At 39.1% G+C, this 22,071-nt stretch overlaps 2 protein-coding genes across 5 annotated transcripts; one reads left to right on the forward strand and one right to left on the reverse strand.

Annotated features, from left to right (window-relative positions):
• Positions 1 to 8,114: 8,114 nt before the first annotated feature.
• Positions 8,115 to 11,598, forward strand: LOC133854332 (protein BASIC PENTACYSTEINE7). Of its 4 annotated transcripts, none has more exons than XM_062290480.1 (3): positions 8,116 to 8,419; positions 8,543 to 8,599; positions 10,593 to 11,598. In XM_062290480.1, exon 3 carries the CDS (start codon positions 10,673 to 10,675, stop codon positions 11,372 to 11,374), a length of 702 nt encoding a protein of 233 aa, XP_062146464.1. In that variant the 5' UTR covers positions 8,116 to 8,419; positions 8,543 to 8,599; positions 10,593 to 10,672; the 3' UTR covers positions 11,375 to 11,598. The 4 variants fall into 4 exon arrangements, with proteins under 4 accessions (XP_062146465.1, XP_062146464.1, XP_062146462.1 ...); XM_062290478.1 differs by having other exon boundaries at positions 8,547 to 8,599; XM_062290481.1 differs by lacking the exon at positions 8,543 to 8,599 and having other exon boundaries at positions 8,115 to 8,419.
• Positions 11,599 to 13,382: 1,784 nt separating this feature from the next.
• On the reverse strand, positions 13,383 to 16,138 carry LOC133854297 (phosphoribulokinase, chloroplastic). The gene is made up of 5 exons (XM_062290424.1): positions 15,367 to 16,138; positions 14,662 to 14,746; positions 14,412 to 14,496; positions 14,006 to 14,250; positions 13,383 to 13,916 (listed from the first exon to the last, which is right to left on the reverse strand). Exons 1-5 carry the CDS (start codon positions 15,924 to 15,926, stop codon positions 13,665 to 13,667), a joined length of 1,227 nt encoding a protein of 408 aa, XP_062146408.1. The 5' UTR covers positions 15,927 to 16,138; the 3' UTR covers positions 13,383 to 13,664.
• Between the last annotated feature and the right edge of the window lie 5,933 nt (positions 16,139 to 22,071).

Genomic DNA, 22,071 nt, shown 5'->3' on the forward strand with positions numbered 1-22,071 from the left:
TGCATAGCCTCCAGTCCTGTTTCAGAAGTATGACGATCATGAAAATCCCCCGGGAGGAGAACGTCCAAGCGGACATGTTGGCTAAGGCAGGGTCAGCAACGGAGCAGGAAATTAACAGGATGAAGCGTCAAGTCCTGGTTCAACCCAGTCCTACAATAGCAAAAATTCATAATCCAATGCAGATAACTCGGGAAAAGGAGCCAGAACCTGAATGGCCCACGGATGTGATCAAATACCTGAAAGGCAGGGAATTACTTGATGATAAAATTCAATCGCATAAGGTAAAGCTGCAGTAGGCTCGTTACACGATGGTTGATGGTGTGTTATATAGAAGAGGGTACTCACATCCCCTGTTAAAGTGCCTCTCGGCCTCGGAGGCTCGCTATGTCTTGAGGGAGATTCACGAGGGAGTATGCGGAAACTACTCGGGAGGACGAATGCTTGCCCACAAAGCAATGCGAGCTGGGTATTATTGGTCATCGATGGGAAAGGACTCGGCCGAATTCGTCCGAAGTTGTGATAAATGTCAGCGGTTCGCTCGAGTTATGAAAAACCCTCCCTAGAAATTGAATTCGGTCTTGTCACCATGGCCGTTTTCCAAATGGGGAGTGGACTTGGTCGGTCCAATACCACCTGGGAAAGGAAAAAAGAAGTTCTTGGTGGTTGCTGCGGATTATTTCATGAAGTGGGCCGAAGCAGAAGCGCTAGCAATTGTGACCGCCAACAATGTCATAAACTTCCTCTAGAGGTCGGTCGTCTGTCGTTTCGGAATCCCCCATGCCTTCGTCACCAACGATGGGGCCCAGTTTGACGAAAAACCATTCCGAAGCTGGTGTGTTGAGCTTGGTATCCGAAACTACTACTCTACTCCAATGTACCCCGAGTCGAATGGGCAGGTAGAGGCCACTAACAAGACCTTATTGGGGATACTAAAGAAGAAATTGGATTGGCGGAAAGGATTATGGGTTGAATGTGTCCTGGAGGTCTTGTGGTCATATCAGACAACATCAAGAACCCCAACTGGGGAAACCCCGTTCTCATTATCGTATGGGACTGAGGCAGTCATACCGGTCGAAATAGGGTCCCCGAGCTATAGAGTCTCGCAATATGATCCGAATTATAATAATGAAGGACTTAGCTTGTGCCTTGATCTGTTGCAAGAACGGAAGGATGACGCGCAGGCGATAGGCGAAGCTTATCGGGCCCGAGTAGCAAGATACTATAACGAGACGGTGAACCCCAGGAAGTTTCAGGTTGGAGATTGGGTACTCAGAAAGATGAATTTGATGACCAGAGATTCCGCTGAAGGAAAGCTTGGTGCCAAGTGGGAAGGACCATACCGAGTGGTCAAATGCCATGAAAAATGGGCTTATCGTTTGGAATCCCATGAAGGCAAGATGGTCCCAAAGCATGGAATGCGAAGCGCCTGAAGAAGTACTACATGTAATTTTGAAATCTCCTTTTTTGTAAACCCATGAAGTTTGAATAGAATGGCTGGAGTTGCAAATGAAGTGGATATAAAATTTTTTCTCTTATCCTCCTTCGGATAAAGGGGGGTAAGTTAATCTGAAAGTTACCCTCACTCGGATAGGGGGGTAACTCGGCATAAATTTTTTTCTCTTATCCTCCTTCGGATAAAGGGGGGTAAGTTAATCTGAAAGTTACCCTCACTCGAATAGGAGGGTAACTCGGCATAAAATTTTTTCTCTTATCCTCCTTCGGATAAAGAGGGGTAAGTTAATCTGAAAGTTACCCTCACTTGGAAAGGGGGGTAACTCGGCATTAAAATTTTTCTCTTATCCTCCTTCGGATAAAATGAGGTAAGTTAATCTGAAAGTTACCCTTACTCGGATAAGTGGGTAACTCGGCATAAAATTTTTTCTCCTATCCTCCTTCAGATAAAGGGGGGTAAGTTAATCTGAAAGTTACCCTCACTCGGATAGAGGGTAACTCAACATAAATTTTTTTCTCTCTTATCCTCCTTCGGATAAAGGGGGTAAGTTAATCTGAAAGTTACCCTCACTCGGATAAGGTGGTAACTCGGCATAAAAATTTTTCTCTTATCCTCATTCGGATAAAGGGGGGTAAGTTAATCTGAAAGTTACCCTCACTCGGATAGGGGGTAACTCGACGTAAATTTTTTTTTTTCTCTTATCCTCCTTCAGATAAATGGGGGTAAGTTAATCTGAAAGTTAATCTGAAAGTTACCCTCACTCGGATAGGGGGTAACTCGGCATAAAATTTTTTCTCTTATCCTCCTTCGGATAAAAGGGGAGTAAGTTAATCTGAAAGTTACCCTCACTCAGATAGGGGGGTAACTCGGCATAACTTGCAAAAATAAAATAACTTAGGTAATACAGCAACAATTACCTTAGTTATTTAGGGGGGTAGGTTGATAAACCGGGCAGAGACGCGAGTTTATATTGCAACCGATTCTTACAATGGATTTATACGATAGTACATAGCATCTGACAATCTCTTTGTAATCTTCCTTGTTCTCAGCAATCTCAAATGGCAATTAGCAATCTCAAATGGCAATTAGCAATATCAAATGACAACAATACCGAATTGCCTTGTTTCCTCTTTTAAAAAAAAAAAAGAGGAAGAAAAGAGGAAGAGAAGAGAGAAAATTAAAGCATTAAAATCCCATTAATTCCCTTGGAGTAATGGTGTATACAAAACACTTAAGGTATAAAGGAGCCTATTCGTCTTCCGGCTGATCGTCTTCCGGAGGATTGTTTTGAATATGTTCCCCTTAGGATGAGGCCTCGGGATTTGGAGCATCTTTACTCCAGTCGAGAACGTCGAGAAAGTACTCGATCCCGAGATCCAAGAGCTCTGAGTAGCATGGGCTTTGAAGCGATAAGAAGTTTGAACTCACATTTTCAAAAGATATTCTCAACTGGTCAGAGCGAAGAACTAGAGCTCAGAAGTTCTCGAACCCGATGTGAAAACCAATTGCCCAAGCTTTGGTGCGAAGCCAAGGAACGAAGGAGAGTTGCTCCGAGAGCCTCATAATTTTAGATTTATAGTAACGATACTTCCTTCGAATCCTTTGGTATCGACCTTCTATCCCCTCCAGCTTTTCGAGAGTTGACTCCCTTTCCGTAACAGCTTGATTTTTGTCAGTCTCGGCAAGATTTTTCTCAGACACGGCTTTCTCCAGTGCAAACGACACTTTGTCTTTTTCGGCCAAGATCCAGTCCTTATCAATCAAGGCATGTTCCTTCTCAGCAAAAGCTGTGTCCCTCTCGGCAAAAGTTGTGTCCCTCTCGGCAACCAACTGATTCTTTTCAGCGTCCAATGCCTCTTTGGCTAGGATCGCCGAATTGAGATCTGCCACAAGAGTCAACTTCTCATCCCTAAGAGAACTCAGTTCGGCAGATATGCGTTCCACCTCTTGATGAGCTATGTCCGACTCCGCTGATAACCGCGCTCGTTCGTCATTCAGCAGTTCTCCCTCGCCTTGGGATTCAGAGGAGCGCAGTGGGACCCGGCTTGAAGAGGCCTCAGGAACTCCGGCCCTGGTCTCGAGAGCCTTACACTTGTCCTTCAAGTCGGACAGCTCTTGAGTCAGACCGGTGATGACCTCATCTTGAGATAATACGGTATGCTCAAGCTGACTGATCTTGAGACGGAGAGTGGTCTCGACGTCAGGATGGGCACGCATGTGTTCCAGAAAATTTGACCAGGCGGCAACAGAGCGAAGAGAATCTTGAAACGCAGAAAATGAGTGAGAAATAATAAGGGGAAAAAGAGATAAGTACAAATAAGAATGCAAAAGGAAAATACCGCGATCTGGGATTCGATGATGTCCTGGGCGAATTTGAAAGGTGTAGTTCTCCCGATATCCTCGAAAAGCCCATCGGGGAGAATGGAGGCTAAGGCTTCCAGAGGGTCGCCGAGTAGGCAGACACCCAAGAAGTCGAACCTACAAGAAGTGCCTGAAGGTCCGGCTTCAAAGGTACCCGGGTCCGAGGTCGTACTTAGGCCGGGCTCTTCATTACGGAGACCTCTTTCAGATCCTAAATCGGGCCTCCTCAGTTGGACCTCAGGAGAAACCACCCTGGGAGCTTCGGTAAGTCCCTCCTCGTATGTCGGGACACTGGAACCGGCCAGATGTTCTGGAGAGGACTCGCTCCGTTCTCGGATTTCTTCAGAAAAATGAGGGGAAGAGAGAGGCTCACCTCGCAATGTGAACTCTGGGCGCTTGAAGTTCTGGGCGGCAAGGGATATCTCGTTAAGTAAGAAGTCATCCCCTTCTTCAATGTGAGGCCTCTTTGAAGCTTCGTCTCTTTGGAGATTGCTAGCTTTGCGTTTGGTACCCATTCCCTTGTGTAGACGTATTGCTTCGGGTTGGGTAGTCTACCGAGTCTCAGACTCGGAAATGATCTGTTGATCGGGAACTCCTAATGAAGTAACGTCCCTCCGAGCCTCGACAACCGGGACTTCTTCCTCGGACTCGGCATTCGGTCCGCCCGCAGAGCTGCCTGCAACCGCTCGGGGAGACTCCGGAATGCCCATCTCGATCACCACCCCCCCAACCTCTCAAAATAGGGGGACCTCAGATTCTACAAAGGCTCTCCGGCCAGGAATGTCATCGTGCTCCTAAGGTTGAGAGGTGTCGGGTATGCCCTTCTCCCGAGGAGTAGAAGTCCCACTCAGGACTGAATGAGTAGCAGGCCGAAGGGTTTTCTTCCCTGGAATCCCCCCGACAACGGGGGCCTGAGAAGAGGACTTCCTGGCTCGTAGAGTCTCCATTTGACGACCGAGTGGAACTGGGACTACCGGAGCCTTAGCCTTTCGCGGTCTTGGGTTTCCCGGTCTTCGTAAGCGGAACCTTGTTCTCGAGAATATTGCAGCCCAGGTGGTCATTTAACGATTTGTCGTTAACAATCATGTCGAAGTCGTTCTCCACCTTATGGTGACTCTTGCAATAATCGATCATAGGGGACACCTTCTCTTGTTCGGCATCAGATATCTCGAGAGGGTTGGTCAGGCCACTGTCTAAAGCTCTCCACTCCCGAGAAATTCTCTGAGATTCGGTGAGCTTCACAGATTTGAAGCATTCCCATTCCCCTGAAACTCGAAACACTTGCCTTTCCCATTCTTTATTGTTCGAATAGATGGGTTTCAAAAAGATGAACGAGGGGCCTTGACGGGTCCGTAACTTCACGATCCCTTCGGAGTCCATCGTTGGTCGGTACACATTGACGAGTTGCGGGGTTGACATTTGACTCCCGACTACAGTCCTCCAAAGTATGAACGATGCAAACAGGTATCTCCACGAATTTGGGAAAATCTGACTCGAAGCTACCCTCAAATAGAGTAATAATTCCCGAGCAATATCCGGGAATGGAAGCCTCAACCCCGCCATGAACATACGTTCAAATAGGGAGACGTCACCGCCCGAGATGCACAGAGAAGATGGGTCTTGAAAGTGAAGACGGACTGAATTACCGATATCATAATTCACATGCAAGATCCACTCATTCTTCACGGACTAAAGAGAGACATGCCGATTCTCGAGAGGGATGAGTACCGCAGGGTTGTTCCCGAGAACGTCCTCTTCGTCTTCCCCCATTACGTTTTCTTCGACTTCGCGAGTGGCTTCAGATGGGGCGCTGGTGTTATCCATGGAAGGCATTCCGAGGAAATAGAGAAGAAGGTGAAAACAAAAGCTTGAAAAGAAAATGGAAGAATAGGAGAAGGATGTGAAGATGAAAGGTGAGAAGTAAAAAGTGAAGAGTGAATGGTGAAGAGGGTTTATATAGACCTCACAGTAACCGGGGATTACTGGTCCTTGCAACTGGGAATCCGGATGGGCAATCTTAGGGAAAACAGTCCCCATGACCAGAAACCAAACCGACTCAGTTATCAGATATTGTGCGGATATTCAGGCGGCAGTAATAATTACTGCCCCTGACATAGCAGTCGAGGCGTCAGCGAAATTTAATGATGGCGACAAGGCGGCAGTCGTTCGAAATTCAAAACCCTGAAAAATTTGAATTTCGAAATTCCCAAGCCAAAAAAAAAAAAATCTTCATCATGTCGAAATTCTCAGTTGTTTTTTTCTGACAAGCATAATCGTGTCTGGTCAGCAGACATAACTCCTTGGTGTCGGTAAATGTACGCTCGGACGAGCATGAGATGCCTGGGTTCTAATTTTTTTAAAAAAATCCTTTCGTCTCACATATAAAACGAAAGAATTGGGGGATAACTGTTGGGGAATCCACCTTTCCCGAATAGGGTGTTCGCCGACTCAGATCGTCTGAGTGGCCCGACCGACTGGAAGCCATGATTGTGAGACTGACTGAAGGACGCGGTTAAGTGACTGAACACCAGAAAATATGGGATCCATCGAGAGCCCATGCCTTGCCAGAGGTAAGTCAACCTGTAGGTCCAGATCAACCTTACCTAAACATGACTACAACAGACTATAAATAAGAAGGTCCAGGTACGAAGAGGACATTGACTTTTTTCTTTTTCTCTCCTTTGATCAGATCAACGCACCCATTCTAACTTTGGCATCGGAGGGGTATCGCTGGGAAAACCCACAGTGTGTTCCTATTGTCTTTGTAGGTTATTGAAGACAATCTACACGGACGGTGATCCTTACGTCACCAGTTGGAAACTGTATCAACAAGCAGCACAGAGAGCAGTGAAGAAGAAGAGCATCACAGTGGATATCTTAGAGGTCCACAATGAATTCTTTAAATTTCTATTTAAAATAGTTAATAAAAACTACGTTATTATTATTATTTTCTATTTTAGCTTATGGCTTTCCAAATACATTCTACGTCAGATCATCTATTCTTTTTATTTACCATTCAATATATATATATATATATATATATATATATATATATGTATGTATTTTCATGATAACTTATAAAGCATAAAGAAAAGAGTGAGCGGGAGAGAGAGGGAGATAGAAATTCTTAGGATGCGTTTGGGATTGCGATTTCCTAGACAATAAATGCGATTTTAAACCAAATTGTAGAACATAAATCATTTTGGGAACTGCGTTATTAAAAATTGCGATTTGAAAACGCAGAAAATTTGCTTTTTCAATTCACAAGTAAGAGGGTGTATTTTTGAAAACGCAGATTTTTAAAGGCTAAACTGCGATTTTTCCAAACGTTTAACTGCGTTTTTAAAAATCACTTTTTTCAAATCATACATTTTAAAATCGTAATTTTAAATCGCACTTTTTGAAATCACAAACTCAAACGGACTCTTATGCATTAATGTATATGTTTCTTCACATTTTGGGAAGCATTGTAGCTCGGATGCAAAATATATTTGGTTTAGAGAATTGGATGAACATTTTTTTAGGCTTTTGATTAGCCATTTTATATACTGCTCTAAAATACATAAACAAAGTGAGTTCTCTAAGCGGCCAATCTTAGGGAGTAATCGAAACTATGCATTTGGTTGCCACGATTCATCTTTTTTAACAGCAATGGACATGCAACTTTTAAGAAGATGATGTGTAATTTTTCAACTAATTTCTCTCTCGTGTTTCTGACATGGCATGCTGACGGTATTATTTTGACATGTGTCATATATTTTAATTGGGTAATATGTGGCAATAATGTTAAAAAAATTAATAAAGGCGGATAGAATGATCTATACGATAACGATTCAAATCTTAGAGAGTTTTGAATAGAAAAACATTTAATAAAATATAATTCCTCATGTGCAACAAAAAACATTTTTTCTTAATAGAAACCTTTAGAACAAATGTTATTTTGGCTAGCCGGGATGCTAATATGAGCAAATTAAACTGGATCTGGCTCATCAATTTGGAAAAACATTTGATAAGTAAACAACTCACAAAATATAAAAATGAAACATTTTTTTAATCTCTAACATTCTATTTATTCTCTTTAAAAATATAGAAAAAATATTAAAATAAAATTGTAAAAGTGTATTGATGAAATAAAAAGCTAAAATAGAAATCAAACTTAGCTAGGGGAATATGAATAATCTTATAGATTCATGTTGTCGTTTTCTAAAGCTTTTCCCCTCAATTTTCGCGTACAAAAATCTCATTCCATTGAAGCGTGTTCCACGCGCACTTTCAAGAGAGCGTGAGCTGACAAATATCAGTGTCCTTTTTACTTTTTGAGTTTTTTTGGTAGGAAAGTAGGGAATGCCTTGAGATTGAGAAATTTGTATCAAAGGAGTCCCTGCCCGTTGGGATATGTGCAGAAATCAATATTTCATGTACAAAAGGGAGACACAGAACGAACGCTTTTTTGGTTAGGTGCTGTAATGAAGCAAAACACAAGAAAGTGCTTTTCCACTTTACAAGAGTAGCATTTAAAATCTGGAAAAGAAAAAATTAAAAAAAAAATCTGTTCTTGCAGTTCTTTACTCACTTGTAAGAAGCCCCTCTCATTGTAGCTTTGATGTAAGCTCTCAACTTTTTTTGTTTTTTTTTTTTGGATGTAGGGTCTTTACTATCTACTGTTTGAATCTTTCTTTGATGTTTAGCCTTGATGGGTTTCCTAATCTCTGTCTAACTTTTTGAAAGATAGAAACTTTGGGTCTGAATGGTGCATGTGGCTGGTGATGTTTCACTTTAAATGAGGTACTTTGCCTTTAATTTTTCAGTTTTAGAGTGTATTTTTGATATGGGATTTGTTTCTTGTTCTCAAGTTCTGTGCTTTTTTTTGTATTGTAATTTTGATGTGAATTCTTGGATTCTTTTCCGTTTGCTAGAGCTTGCAATCTGCTGCATTTTGGAGTCTGTTTCTCTTTGTGAAAGTATTCTGGAGAATTTGGCTTTCTGCTTGTAAATGCGGGATGAACGATGGGGTTAGATTGTGTGTTTTTCAGATGAGCCTTTGAGTGCTTTTCTGCCATGGGGTTCCTTTTGGCTCTGATTTTTTTTTTTGTTGCTTTTCTTTATAAAGAGACCTTGACATCCTTTTATTGAGAGCTCTAGGGTTCTAAGGTTCATGAGGTGCTCCCCCTTGCCAGTGCCCCCAGAGTATTCTCTCTCTCTAAGAATTCCTTTCATGTAATGGCTACTACAAGGCTTAGGATTCCACAAGGGGGCGGCTAGATTTTGCATGAAACCCTAGTTTCTCACTTCTTATGACAAGAATTTCCTTGAAACTTCAAGGAAACATCCTTCTCCAACCTGGGAAACTTCCCACATGACCCAATTAGGAAATTTAGCCTACTCCTAATTGAATTCGGAGTCTTCCATAATAAGTTTCATAATCCAAACACTTTCCTAAATGGAACACATTTCTTAATTTGGTCCTGCCCCTATCGAACCAACATGTTAAACCCTTTTTTGTTCTACATACTAAATAAGTCAATAATCATGCATGAACTAGGCATCTTAAGTTTTAGGGGTGTTACAGTCAGACTTTCAACTGTTTATTCAAGGGGTCTAAGATGTCTGGGACTTTTAGAATAGCCCCATTTGACTGGACTTACACACATTTGCTCACTTGCGCTGTCCCCCATCAGCTCACCCTAGCCCTTGGCCTTTTGCTCTTTTGACGTAAGCTCCAAGGCTTCACACCAGACTTCAGGTCAATTAGATTTTTAATTTAAGTTAGCGTTGATTCAATTGGCAGGTTACTGTTTCATGAGAATGTCCTTTAGAGCAGAATCTTGAAACCAAACATTAGCAAGTGTAATTGTTCGACCATTTCCAAGTTGCCATAACCTTATTAAACGATGTGATTTGTTCTCAAATACCTTTCCAGCCCATGCGTTGGGATGGGGGTGGGGGGGGGGAAGCACCAACTCTTGAGAAAATTATGCCCTCTTTCAACACGTGCACCCATAGTGTGAGGCCATCTAGACAATCTCCAAACCTGCTGAATTACAGAACTAATTTAAACTCCTTCAGACTTCTTATTCCTAGACTCCTGTCACAAATTGGTGACAAGAGTCTCCGTTCAAAATTGTTGGAATATTCATATGTGAGTGGTTGGTTAAGTGGTAGAGTCCCACACCAGGTAATAGTAACAAGAATAAGTGGTTGATATAACATTGTTAAGGTTAAACCTACTAACTAAAGCTTTTTGGTTTAGATAGTGTCCTAACATATTATATTGAGCCCATACAAAGGGACTCCCCTACTTGTTAACTCACTAACTCTCACAAATCCAAAAAATCCAACATTATAGCTTTTTTCAACTGATATTGAAAATTTATACTTATATTATAGTTGTAACAGTTTATAATAAAACTGTGCATAATGACTTTGAATTTCACTTAAAATATTATTCCAAGTATTTGTTATATTCATGAATAATCTGGTACTTGTACTAATTCGGCTTAGTTCAAATTCGTTATTCAAAGAATAACTTGAGACATTTTGTGCATGCATGGAAAAGTCTAAATGCCAATCTTAAGTTGTCAGCATGTTTTTGTATAAATATATTTTTTCTGGGTTCTTATTTGGCTTGCCTTTAGTTGCTAATAAACTTTCTCCGACTCTTTGATGCTGCCCTGTTCTTTGATCTAGAGTGAAGCATTGATTTTGATATAGTTTTAGTCTGTTTTCCTCTAAATATTGCTAAGGAAATTCATTGTTGTGTTCATTTATGTCAATATAGATGGCAGATTGGGTGGTAGCCATTTCTCAAAACGATATTTGGGTGTAGATGCAGCGTTGAGACATCACATTGTTACAAAGATGTACTCCAATAGAAATCCTATGATACCTGAAGCTACTGCAGGGGTGTCTGTTCCACATTTCACCTGGTTTTATCCAGGAAGTTTTCTCTCTGCATCCAAAACGAACTCAAATCCTTTGCAAGGAACTCAAACAAACCCAGAACCCAGTCTTCCTGTTGGTCCCATCCAAACCATTCCTGCCACAACTGAACCAACAAAGAATGTTGACTCAGCAATTAAACCTGCCAAGGTTAGGAAACAAAAGAATTCTATGAATGGTCCTAATCAAATTGCATCTAAGGTTTTCAGACCAAAGCAAGCCAAAAAGACTCCTTGTTCTAAAAAGATGAAGGGACAAAGTATGCCTGAAGCAAAACGTGAAAAGAAGATTCTGATTAATATTGATATGGACAAGGCAGACTTTGACTTCTCTGGGGTGCCTTCTCCGTACTGTTCTTGTACAAGTGTTGCTAGATCGTGCTACAAATGGGGTGCTGGTGGATGGCAATCCTCATGTTGCACCACTAACGTATCAGAATATCCTCTGCCCATGAGCTCTACAAGGCCTGGGGCTCGCATGGCTGGAAGGAAGATGAGCAATGGCGCATATGGGAAACTTCTACTGAGACTAGCAGCTAAAGGTCATGATCTTACTCATCCAGTTGACTTGAAGGACCACTGGGCAAGACACGGTACTAACAAGTTTGTCATAATCAAGTAGAAATGTGGAGAAAAAGGTAGTTAAATATTTTGTTATCTGCTAGTATGTACAATTCCCATGCTACATGTAGTTTGTTTCTGTATCTTAGAGATAATCAAATTCTCTGAAATTTCTGTATATGTAGTTTCTCTGAAGTTTCCTAGTATCTAGAACTTATTTGGAAACAAATGCTGCTCTCAATCCGTGTAACTCTTATTATGACATGACTTTCTTGCCTTTTGCAATCAGTTTCGTTGCTTTCCTTCCAGTAGTTTGTTGGTTTATATTCTACATGAGATGTTAATATTATTAGAGGAGGAAAGTATGGTAATTGAGATGTATTTTCATGGGTTACTTGCATCATTGGCTTGCTCTATGTTTATAAAGTATGATATCTGAATTAGCTTCTTATATTTAATCATATTGACTTTGAAAAAGAGACCTTATTGGCATAAGAAGTTGTATATTCCAATGAACTAATAAAATTAATTAGTCTTTGAATGAGATGGAAGAACTCAAGAGGGGATGTCATTTGGGAGTACGCATGAATGTCATATCGGCCTAATAGATCATCCAAGGCATTTAAATGCCATATATGAACTTTAACGACGCAAGCATGGATTCTGCCATCCATGCCTCTTTGCTTATGTTGAACTTAAGATCGGTGTCAAACATAGATTCCCATGCCTTATCATAGCATTATTGCAGTCTAATAATAGGTAGTGCCATGGTTATGTTAAAATAGATCTGAATTAATACCAGCTCCCCTTTAAGTACTTCAGTAAGACATAGGAAATTGCCGGATTAAAGATCCAGTGCAATACCTCTGCCGGTCTGCCCTATTGGCTATTGCACTGAAGGGGTATGTGAGTGTGAGAAATGATTGTTGTACAACTCTTGTCAAACTTTGCTTACGTGGCAATTTTTTATTTTTTTTTTAAAGAAAATGACCTAGCATTTTTCCCCCACAGTGGTTTCATCGTTTTTTGAAAAAAAAAAATGAAATAAAAATAAAAAATAAAATGCCATGTAGGCAAAGTTGAATAAGAGTTGTGCAACAATCATTTTTCATAAGAGTGCAGAGGAAGGGCTCCACCTGCTTAGGTAGGTTCTTGGGTTTAGGGTTGCCCGAGCAGATGGAATCCTCCTCTACACTCAGATACACTGCAATATAGGACAGGGGTATTGCACCAGATCTCTGTGTGAAATTGACAATTTCCTTTGACTTTATTGGGTTAAGGATTTAATTGTTCAAACTGTAGTTCTAACCTCATCCCTTAAAGCCCTGCTGCTCTCCTGCCCATTTTTAGTTCCTTAGAATTGGCTATTTTACAGTTTGAACAATTTTTAGCTCCTTGGTAGGTAAATTTATTTGACATCTCATAACCCAAAATTCTTGTAAAGCAGATAAGATGAAGTTTGTAGGGATAATATTAGTAGTTGGACTTCTCCAGTTTCCTCGTTACTGAGAGATTGTCGACCATACTTTTTAAGATTTTGCATATGATACACACACACACACACACATATATATATTTGAAAAAACTTTAGAAGCAAGCAAAATTTCCTAGGGCTTGGTCATGATATTAAACTGCCTAGAAGCTAGCTACCCCACATCTAACAAGGACTTACATATGTAGTGAAGTTTTACTCTCCACGCCCTGCATGTTTATTTTAGTCCAAAAAGGACATTTTGTGACAGTTCAGGTGTTGACTTATAATAACACCGAGCTTATGCGTTCTTTAGCCCATTAAAAAAGCACATAATAGCATGTGTTTCTCACATTCAAGGAATACATGTCACTTTTAGAAGCCGGTTTTGAGGAAATTTCTGTCGTGTAAGTTTCTTGCCTTCTATTACTGAGAAAAAGCTTGCAGAGTTTTGAATCATGTCATCATACCATTACGTGATTTTAGCACATGAAAAAGAGAGTGAAGACAACCCCTGTGAGGTCATTCCTCCTGGTCTAGAAAAGAATGGAGAAGCATTGCCGGAAAAGGGAAAAGGGAAAAGAGTGGGTGGTTATAATGGTGACGCAATGTAGTATACAACGTTCATAAGAAATAATATCAATAAGTACAAATCTTTTTATGAATTTCTTAACTGAATTTCATCTCTGCTTTTACTTCTCTATATATTACACGGCTCCACAGCATTACAATAAGTAGGTACAGAGTGTTCTGTTTCCTATCAACAGTAGGCTAACACTCAACTGAAACATGGTTAAAAAGGGAGTTGAAAAATGAAGAAACGGAAAGAGGAAGATGATTTTAGAGGCTTGGTGCCTTGTCCAATACACAAGGGCAGTTCTTAGGCCTTGGCTGCTTCTACCAGAGTTTTGCCCCTGCTGGCGACTACCTGCTCGAACAGGTCTCGTATCTTTAAACCGACAATGGTTTGGAAGAGACCGGTTCCATTGTTACTGCCGGGGAAATCGGAATGCTTCAACATTTGTTGGGTGACTTCTCCATAGAACTTGGTAGAGATGTTGCTTAGATGGCTTTCGACGTAAATCAGCTCATCTAATCTGTCAAATTGGCCATCCATCTCCAGCACAGACACCTGAGACAATCAAACAATGCACATAATTAATTGGCTTAAATCCTGAAAACAGAGGAAACAAGCAGAGTGGATGTTGACAGAATGTCTACCTCGTGGCCAAAATAACTATCAGGGCCATAGAAAAATTTGATGCCAGGGTATGAGCAGGTAAGCTTTCTACCGCATGGAATCCATGAGACGGTAGAGCCTTCATCAAAGAGATAAACAGGGCTAAAAAGCTCCACCCCTTCTTTCATTATCAACCTAACTCTCAAAACCTTCCCCTCGTTATCACCAGGAATCAGTTGGGTTGGCAACACTTCAATCACTGCATCTGCATATTGCTTTTGTGGATCTGCACCAACCACAAAAATGAACATGGGGTTTTCCTTTGTTAAGAAATCCGCACACTAAAAAACAGTTTTAAAATAACTAGAGAATAAAAGCTTTGTAATGAATATTGTATTTTTGTATTGTAACTAACTGTGTACATGAGTTACGGTTCAAAAAGATTACCGATATATGCGTCAAAATCAGGCTTTCGGGCTTCGATACTAGCTTTGATGCTTTCAAGGCTATGTCCTCGCTCTGCCATGTCCCGCTGCAATTTTTGTAACATAGTCAGATCAAAGTGCTGATTTAATGATTAATTTTTACTGTCACATATTAAGTTGTATGACAGTCGTATAACAGTTTTTTAAATAACATTACTCATAATTAAATGTCTGGCAACTTTGAAACCGGATGTTATATATATAGTATTTACCTGAATTTTCCAAGCAAACTTAACCTCATTGCTGATGTCCAAGTAGATACTGAAGTCCAAGAGGTCCCTTACTCGGGAGTCATACCTACATGGGCACAAAGTAACTTATGAATTGCTTTATAAATCCATGAATTTTGTTTTATTTATTTATTTATTTTGCTTTAATTTCAAAGGATTGCTGCTCATTATTAGCAATAAATTACCCTCTTTTGTTTTTGTTTTTTTTTTGTTTTTTTTTGTTTTTTGTTTTTTTTTTAATTTCAAGAGCATTTTGTTTGGAAGTTAATAATAGTTATAAGCGGACCTAAATATGGTGAAAGGCCCACCAAGAAAAGATGACGATGACAGCCACAATTCCATAGCCATAAAATAAATGTAGATATCATTATTTCATAGTAAAAACAAAGAGATGGACAAGGTTCTGAATCTTCTGATAGCATATTACTTTGGCTCTACAATTTTTGAAAATTAAAAATAAGCTCTTGATTCTTTTTAGTACTGGTTTAATGATTAAATTTTACTATTACATTATCAAGTTGTATAATAATTATACAACTATCTACTAAATAGTATTAATTATTAATCATATGATTGAGATGACAATGAAAATCGGTCCTTAATTTTTGTTTATTTATAAATACTAATCTAAAAGATAAGAGAGAGAGAGAGAGAGAGAGAGAGAGAGTGGTTGTGTGGTTTACTTACATTGGGTGCAAACCTTCAATGACAAGGATCTTGGGAGGCTTGATGAGCTCGGGAGGATCCAAAAGACCAGTGACATGGTTGTAAATGGGCTTCTCAACAGGAATCCCATCCTTGATAGCCTTAACCTGCTCATACATGAGATCAAAGTCGTTGGCTCTTGGGTCAAGTGCAGTGACACCCTTCTCTTTCCTTCCAGTCCTATCCAGGGAGTGATAGTCATCCAAGCATATCACTGTCGTGGTGTCGCTGATCAGGGTATTCGAGTCCGGGTTCCCGCCCTTCGGCGGCTCCGCCGCCCCTCCAAACACGCTTGTCAGCCTCCTCATGAAGGTGCTCTTCCCACACCCAGAGTCTGCTGCCAGACCAATCACAACTGTCTGTGAGTCACCACTTGTGCATGTTATCACGTATGGGCCGTATGGCCGGCTGCTGCCTCTCTTGCTGCTTTTCTTGTAGAAAACTACCTGTTTCTGGTGAAATCCCAGGTGGGTTTTTGATGGTGTGGAGATTGAACATGTTGAGTAGAGAGATTGGGTTGTGTAGACTGTGCAAACTGCCATCTTTTTCTCTCTTTTCACTCTGGAATTCTAGCTCGAAGCTCTAAGAGAGGAAAAGATGGTGGAACTGGTTTTTGCAGGTTGTAAACATGAAATGGGGTTTGGCTTCTTGTAATCCTTCTGATTATATATGAAACTTTGGAACACAAGAAAGAGAGAGTTGATGAAAAGAGAAGGCAGTTTTGAAAGGAAGGAAAATGTTGGATTGGTGATGGGAGGCTGATGTGTCTTTTTGTTCGTGGGTTTCTGTGACTACCCCTGGTTTTGGACAAATTTGGAGGTAATTTTAAGGTGGCAATTGGCATGAGGGGGGACATGGTTGGCTTTAACCAATAGGAAATGGGTAAAAGAGTCAAATTCATTTTCTTTGTCCATCAAAAGAAAATTCTACCTGATATATTTATTTTTATATATATATATTTAAAAAAAAATGGAATTGCTGATGAAAGTTGTGATAAAATCAGGCATGGAGAAGCTTGGTGGTGATTCATTGCATTTTGGATATTTGCAACGCCACATGGCACCAAGGGGGTGGCTGGTTGAGGATGAGGGGTGAGGGGTGTGGAATGGAGGAGAGATATGGAGGTATAGCCCATATCTTCCAATGTTTCAATCTTTGGACTGTTCTTAATTGTGTGAGTATGTGCGTATGTATAATCTCAGACTTCTGGGAGTTATGTTGAGGACCACATACATAGTAACAACACAAAAAAAAAAAAAAAAAAAAAAAAAAAAAAAAAAAAAAGGTGAAGACAAAGCACTTTAGCTATAGGAAAACTGACAATTTTTTACACGATTTATGAACTCAATACAAAATAGCAATGTTAGAGTTTGAAGAATTTGACTCGTTTAATTAAATGAGTCTGAGATGGTTAACATATATATAATTTAATACTTCTATCTTAACACCCGAACACGAATTATCCACCCCTGTAACATTCTTCACCAAGCGAAATGTATGGTTTTGGAGCAGGACTATTGCTCTAGCTGTAGTTTCTATGACAATTTAGTTTTAGTATATATGGACAGAGTTTCGTTATAAATGGGGTTAAAATAATTAATTTCTTCTAATCCAATTTATATATCTTTTAAGTAATTGAAAATCAGATATTTCTCACACGTTAAAAGACGTGAAAATTTTATAGATGGTCATGCAGTTGTATTTGTGTTTCGTTTGCAGTCTAGCTTGCAGTATATGATTTTGGAGCAGCATTGCAGTATATGGTTTTCGAGCTGTATTGCAGGAGATGTGGCCTGTGGGTGACCCGGTTTGCTGTGGCCTGTGGGTGACCCGGTTTCATCATCCATTAAGAAGTGACTGGGGGACGTACATTAGTAGGTGAGGGAGCACTTGTTTGACTTCATAGTCGGGGATGGCCCATTTGTGTGGGACTCTTTTGAAGAAAATATTTTAGTACTAGAAAAAAAAAAAAGACCTGGTCAGACTTGAACAAATAATTTAGGGGATCATTGCCTGCGCAAACAAATTAAGCGATGTACGTTCAACTTCTTTAAAGGCATTTAAAAATGCTGAGTGCTTATTATGTTAATTAAAGCAATATGGGGAAGAAACACAACAAAGCCACAGAAATAACCACAAGACTGCAGCATAGGTGGAGAGGGGGACGGTGTTGAGGCGCGTGAGGCCCACGCATGAGAGGAGAGGCGTGAAAGGTGCAGCAGTGAGGCCGGTGGGGGCCCGGGGGGGAGGGGTGGGGTGAGTGTTGTGTGAGTTGAAAAATTACATATCTACTTTTCAAGGATGGCGCATGGGACACCCTCCCGGTAAAAAATGGAGGACGGTGAGGAGCGGAGGCCGCAAAGGGTAGAGAGAAGTTGAGCTTCAGGCGTTGAGGTTGTCATTTAGGAAGGTAAAATAAATAAATAAATAACAAATTAAAAAAAATTAAAAATTAAATTAAAAATTAAAAAAATTAAAAAAATTAAAAAAATTAAAAAAAAAAAAGAAGAAAAGAAAAGAAAAGAAAAGAAAAAGGCCAAAAAAAACATAGGAAATAAACAGTGGAAGAAGAGAGGAAAAAAGAGATAGAGCTCATCCCCCCTCCTCCTCCTCCCCCTTAACACCCGCAAAAGGCGATGACAAACCTTAAAGGGATGAGGATTTTCTAACCAAGGGTTGGCATTTTCTCTCTCTAAAAAAAATAGAGAGAGAAGAGGAATTAACTTTGCGGTTATGTTCTTTTACCTATTTTTTGGTACTAAAGGCTCCTTTGGGTGTGCGATTTTTTTTTTTTTTTTTTTTTTTTTTGTATTATATTCTATTATTCTTTATTATATTCAAAATTATGAATACCGAGAAAATTTATTTTTTAAAATTATGTTTAGATGGTTTAAAAAACCTCAGACAAATTTTTTTTTTTTTTAAAAAAAAAAAGGGGATAAAACTTGAGCAGAATTTTAATTCAAAAAAACAACCCAAACATGTTTTTGAAAAATAAGAAAGTACAATAAAAAATCAAGTATTACCCAAACATGCCATAAATTTGTATTTTAACAACATTGACATGCTTTCTTAATAAAGTAATACTATGGATACAACTCTTTTATTACTTTTGACACATGTCAGCGTGTGATTGGAGCCAAACATTGTAAGCATTTAATACCCTCCAATCACAAGTTGACATGCATCAAAAGTTGTAAAAGAATTATATATCTAGCATTTTTCTTCTTAATAATGTAGAATCCTAACACTATAAAATCACATTTACAATTAATAGAGCAGGTTGTGGACTTGGTAAAAGTTTGCTTCTTACATGAAATTAACCTTGTACTCCTATAGTTATCAATAATAATATTAATAATATTTAAGTGAATGGAGGGGTCTCAAAAGTGTTGTATCAGTTAGAACTGTTGCATTATTAGAGTATATTTTATGAAAGCATAAAACTGCTTAACGTGTTTTGGTGCTCCTATCACTTATGTAAATTGGGTGAAGGAGTGTATTACAAATCCATGGTTCTTAGTTGCTATCAATGGGACACTTGTTGGATATTTTGAAGATGTAAGGGGTTTGAGACAGTAGGATCCATTGTCTCCATATCTTTTTGTGATTGGCATGGAGATCTTATTGAAGTTGGTGGAGAAGGTTGCATTGGTTCAGAAAACTTTTGAGTTTTATCCTCGTTGTTCAAAGATGTAGCTCACTCACCAATGCTTTGCAAATGATCTTCTACTATTCTCGGCTGCTAATGTCAAGTCAATTTAGGTCATTAAAGAGGTGCTACTAGAATTTTCTAATATCTCGGTTTATCTGCAAATCCAATAAGAGTTCCATATTTTGGTCAGTGACTACACAGCGGGGTGAAATAGCATATTTTTTAATGCTTGTAGTTCAAAGAAAGTAAGCTACCAGTAAGATATTTTGATGTAACGACCTACTCCCAACGACACAATATTGTCCACTTTTAACTCCACCGAATTAGACTTTCCAGGAGGTCACCCATCCTAGTATTACTCTCGTAGAAGCACGCTTAACTGCGACGTTTTGATAGGTTCATAACCATCACAGTTTTAAAACGCGTTGTGTCAATAAGGGTGTGTTTATACATATAAGTGCATCCTCATTCCCAGACGATATGGGACGTCACAATCACCCCCTCTTGAGACCCAGCATCCCCGCTGGCGACCCTCATGGGCTTGTGCACGCTCTTTCCATCTCATGCTGGGCAATGAATCTGATACCATTTGTAACGACCCATCCTTAACGACACAATATTGTCTGCTTTTGGCTCTCCCGAACTAGACTTCCCAAGAGATCACCCATCCTGGTATTACTCTCGCAGAAGCACGCTTAACTGTAGAATTTTAATAGGTTCATGACCATCACGACTTTAAAACGCGTTGTATCAAGAAAGTTGTGTTTATACATATAAGCATATTCCCATTCCCAGGCGATGTGGGACGTCACATTTGGTGTTCCTTTGATTTATAAGAAATTGACAGCATCTAATTGTGAAGTATTACTTAAAAGGAATATTGTTAGAATTAACTTTTGGATGCTTAGGAAGCTATCTTTTGTTGGAAGATTGCAACTGTTGTCCTCAATCTTGTATAGCATTCAAGTATACTAGTATAGTATTTTTATACTCCCTAAGAAGATAATTGCAACCATGGAGCATAAGTTTAATAGATTTTTATGGGCTCGAAATGATTTTGATCATGCTAGACCAAATGTGGCTTGGGATTTCATTTGTGTTCCTAAGAAAGAAGGAGAATTGGGGCTGAAAAGATTGGAATAAGGCTGCAATTATAAGACAAATTTGGAATATTTTTGCAAAATATGGATTTCTATGGGTGGCCTGGATTAAAGTGTACTTGCTGAAAGGAAAGAGTTTATAACAAGTGAGTATACCAACAATATGTTTTTGGAGCTAGAAGAAGATATTGAAGCTTTGGGACGTGATAATTAAGAAACTTCATTCAATTCAGAGTTGGGGATGGAACAAATTTTCATTTGTGGCTCGACTTGTGGCATCCAAATGGCACTCTTTGCATGAGATATGGTCATAGATTGGTTTATGACGCTAGAAGTAAGATTCACAAGTGTTTTGAATGGCAAAGAATGGTGTTGGCTAGACACTAGATCAAAAGATATTGTTAATGTTCATAGCAATTTGTATGGTTAAAATTGGAGAAAATGATCAGTCTGTCTAGGTAATTTCAAAGAAAGGCACCTACTCTTGTTCTGATACATAGAATGCTATTCGAAATCAAATGTCGAAAGTAGATTGGTGGAATGTAGTTTGTTACTTTGTAATATCCTGCATAATTACATGGCAATTATTTAAAAATAAATATCGATTAACAAATCACAAAAACTTTTTAAATATTTTAAACAATTCAAGTATAGAAATTTTCTCCTGTTAAAAGGGATTTTAAAATTTAGAAATCCGCAATCATCGAGCAATTGATATTACCATCGATCAATCGATACACATGGATCATCGAATGATCTATTTAAAGACTGAACGTCTAATGCTCTCATACTAGGTTATTTTAAAAAGAAATTTTTAGAACCATGCAGCGAGAGATGGCTCTATAAAAGGATCTAGGATAAATCCAAGATCCTATTTTGTCCACTTTAGACACCCAAACCCTAGAGAGAGAGAGAGAGAGAGAGAGAGAGAGAGGATGTCTTGGAGAGCTTCTACCAATACGGTAAGGAACCAAACCTAGCTTTTAACAAAATATTTAATGCATGATTTTACTGCTTACATTTGTATTTAACCATGCTTAGAGGTTTTCTAATAACATGAGTTAAAGTTAGCATTTTTACTATAAGAAAGTAGATTCTTGCATGAAAACTATAGATCTTAAAGATTTGATTTGGTTTTTATAACTAACAGTACTAGAACACACACTAATCCATGTTTTAATGCCCTTATCTTCCAAGGTTAGCAAATGGGTTTTCAATTATGATAATAATAACTTCGATATTTAAGATGAAGTATGAAGCTAGAACTAATGGTAATAATTGTGCTTGGTAGATGACATGTATTAGGACTTATGTAATGATTAGGAGCTTGGTTATTGCAAGATATTAGGTTTTAATTCTTGTTACAAAGGACTGGACAATCAATCCTCGGGGGACCGATCGTTCAATGCTACAGTAAGTCCATAATTAGGGTTTTAATGCATGATTAGGTTTTTAACCTCATGATTAGAGTTTCATGTGTAAGATTAAGATTCTTGGTGTGCATTATATCTAATATTATTGTATAATTTGCAGTGACGTGAGATGAATGGTCTGTTTGGAAAAATAGTTGAATCATGATTCTGTTCGGGTTTTTTTTTCAAAACCCGGTTCAACCTAGATTTACACCCGAATTCAAGAGAAATTTGATTCTACGCATGGGTCCCACTCCATGCGTAAAGCTGTCTCCAGGGAAAGGTGTAAAGCCAGTCAATTCCAAAAATTGTTCTATGTGTGGGTCTAATCCATGCATGGTCCCACCCTTTAAATAATTAAATAATAATTATTTATACTAAATAATAGTTTTTAATATTTTTTATAATAAATAAATATTATTTCAATTATTATTTCACACTACTTTTCATAACACCAATCATTATACACAACTTTTTATACCTCCAATCATTTTCTACTATTCAAAAACACTACTTTTCA

This window comes from Alnus glutinosa, chromosome 13, assembly GCF_958979055.1.
Source record: "Alnus glutinosa chromosome 13, dhAlnGlut1.1, whole genome shotgun sequence".
Classification (NCBI taxonomy): Eukaryota; Viridiplantae; Streptophyta; class Magnoliopsida; order Fagales; family Betulaceae; genus Alnus; species Alnus glutinosa.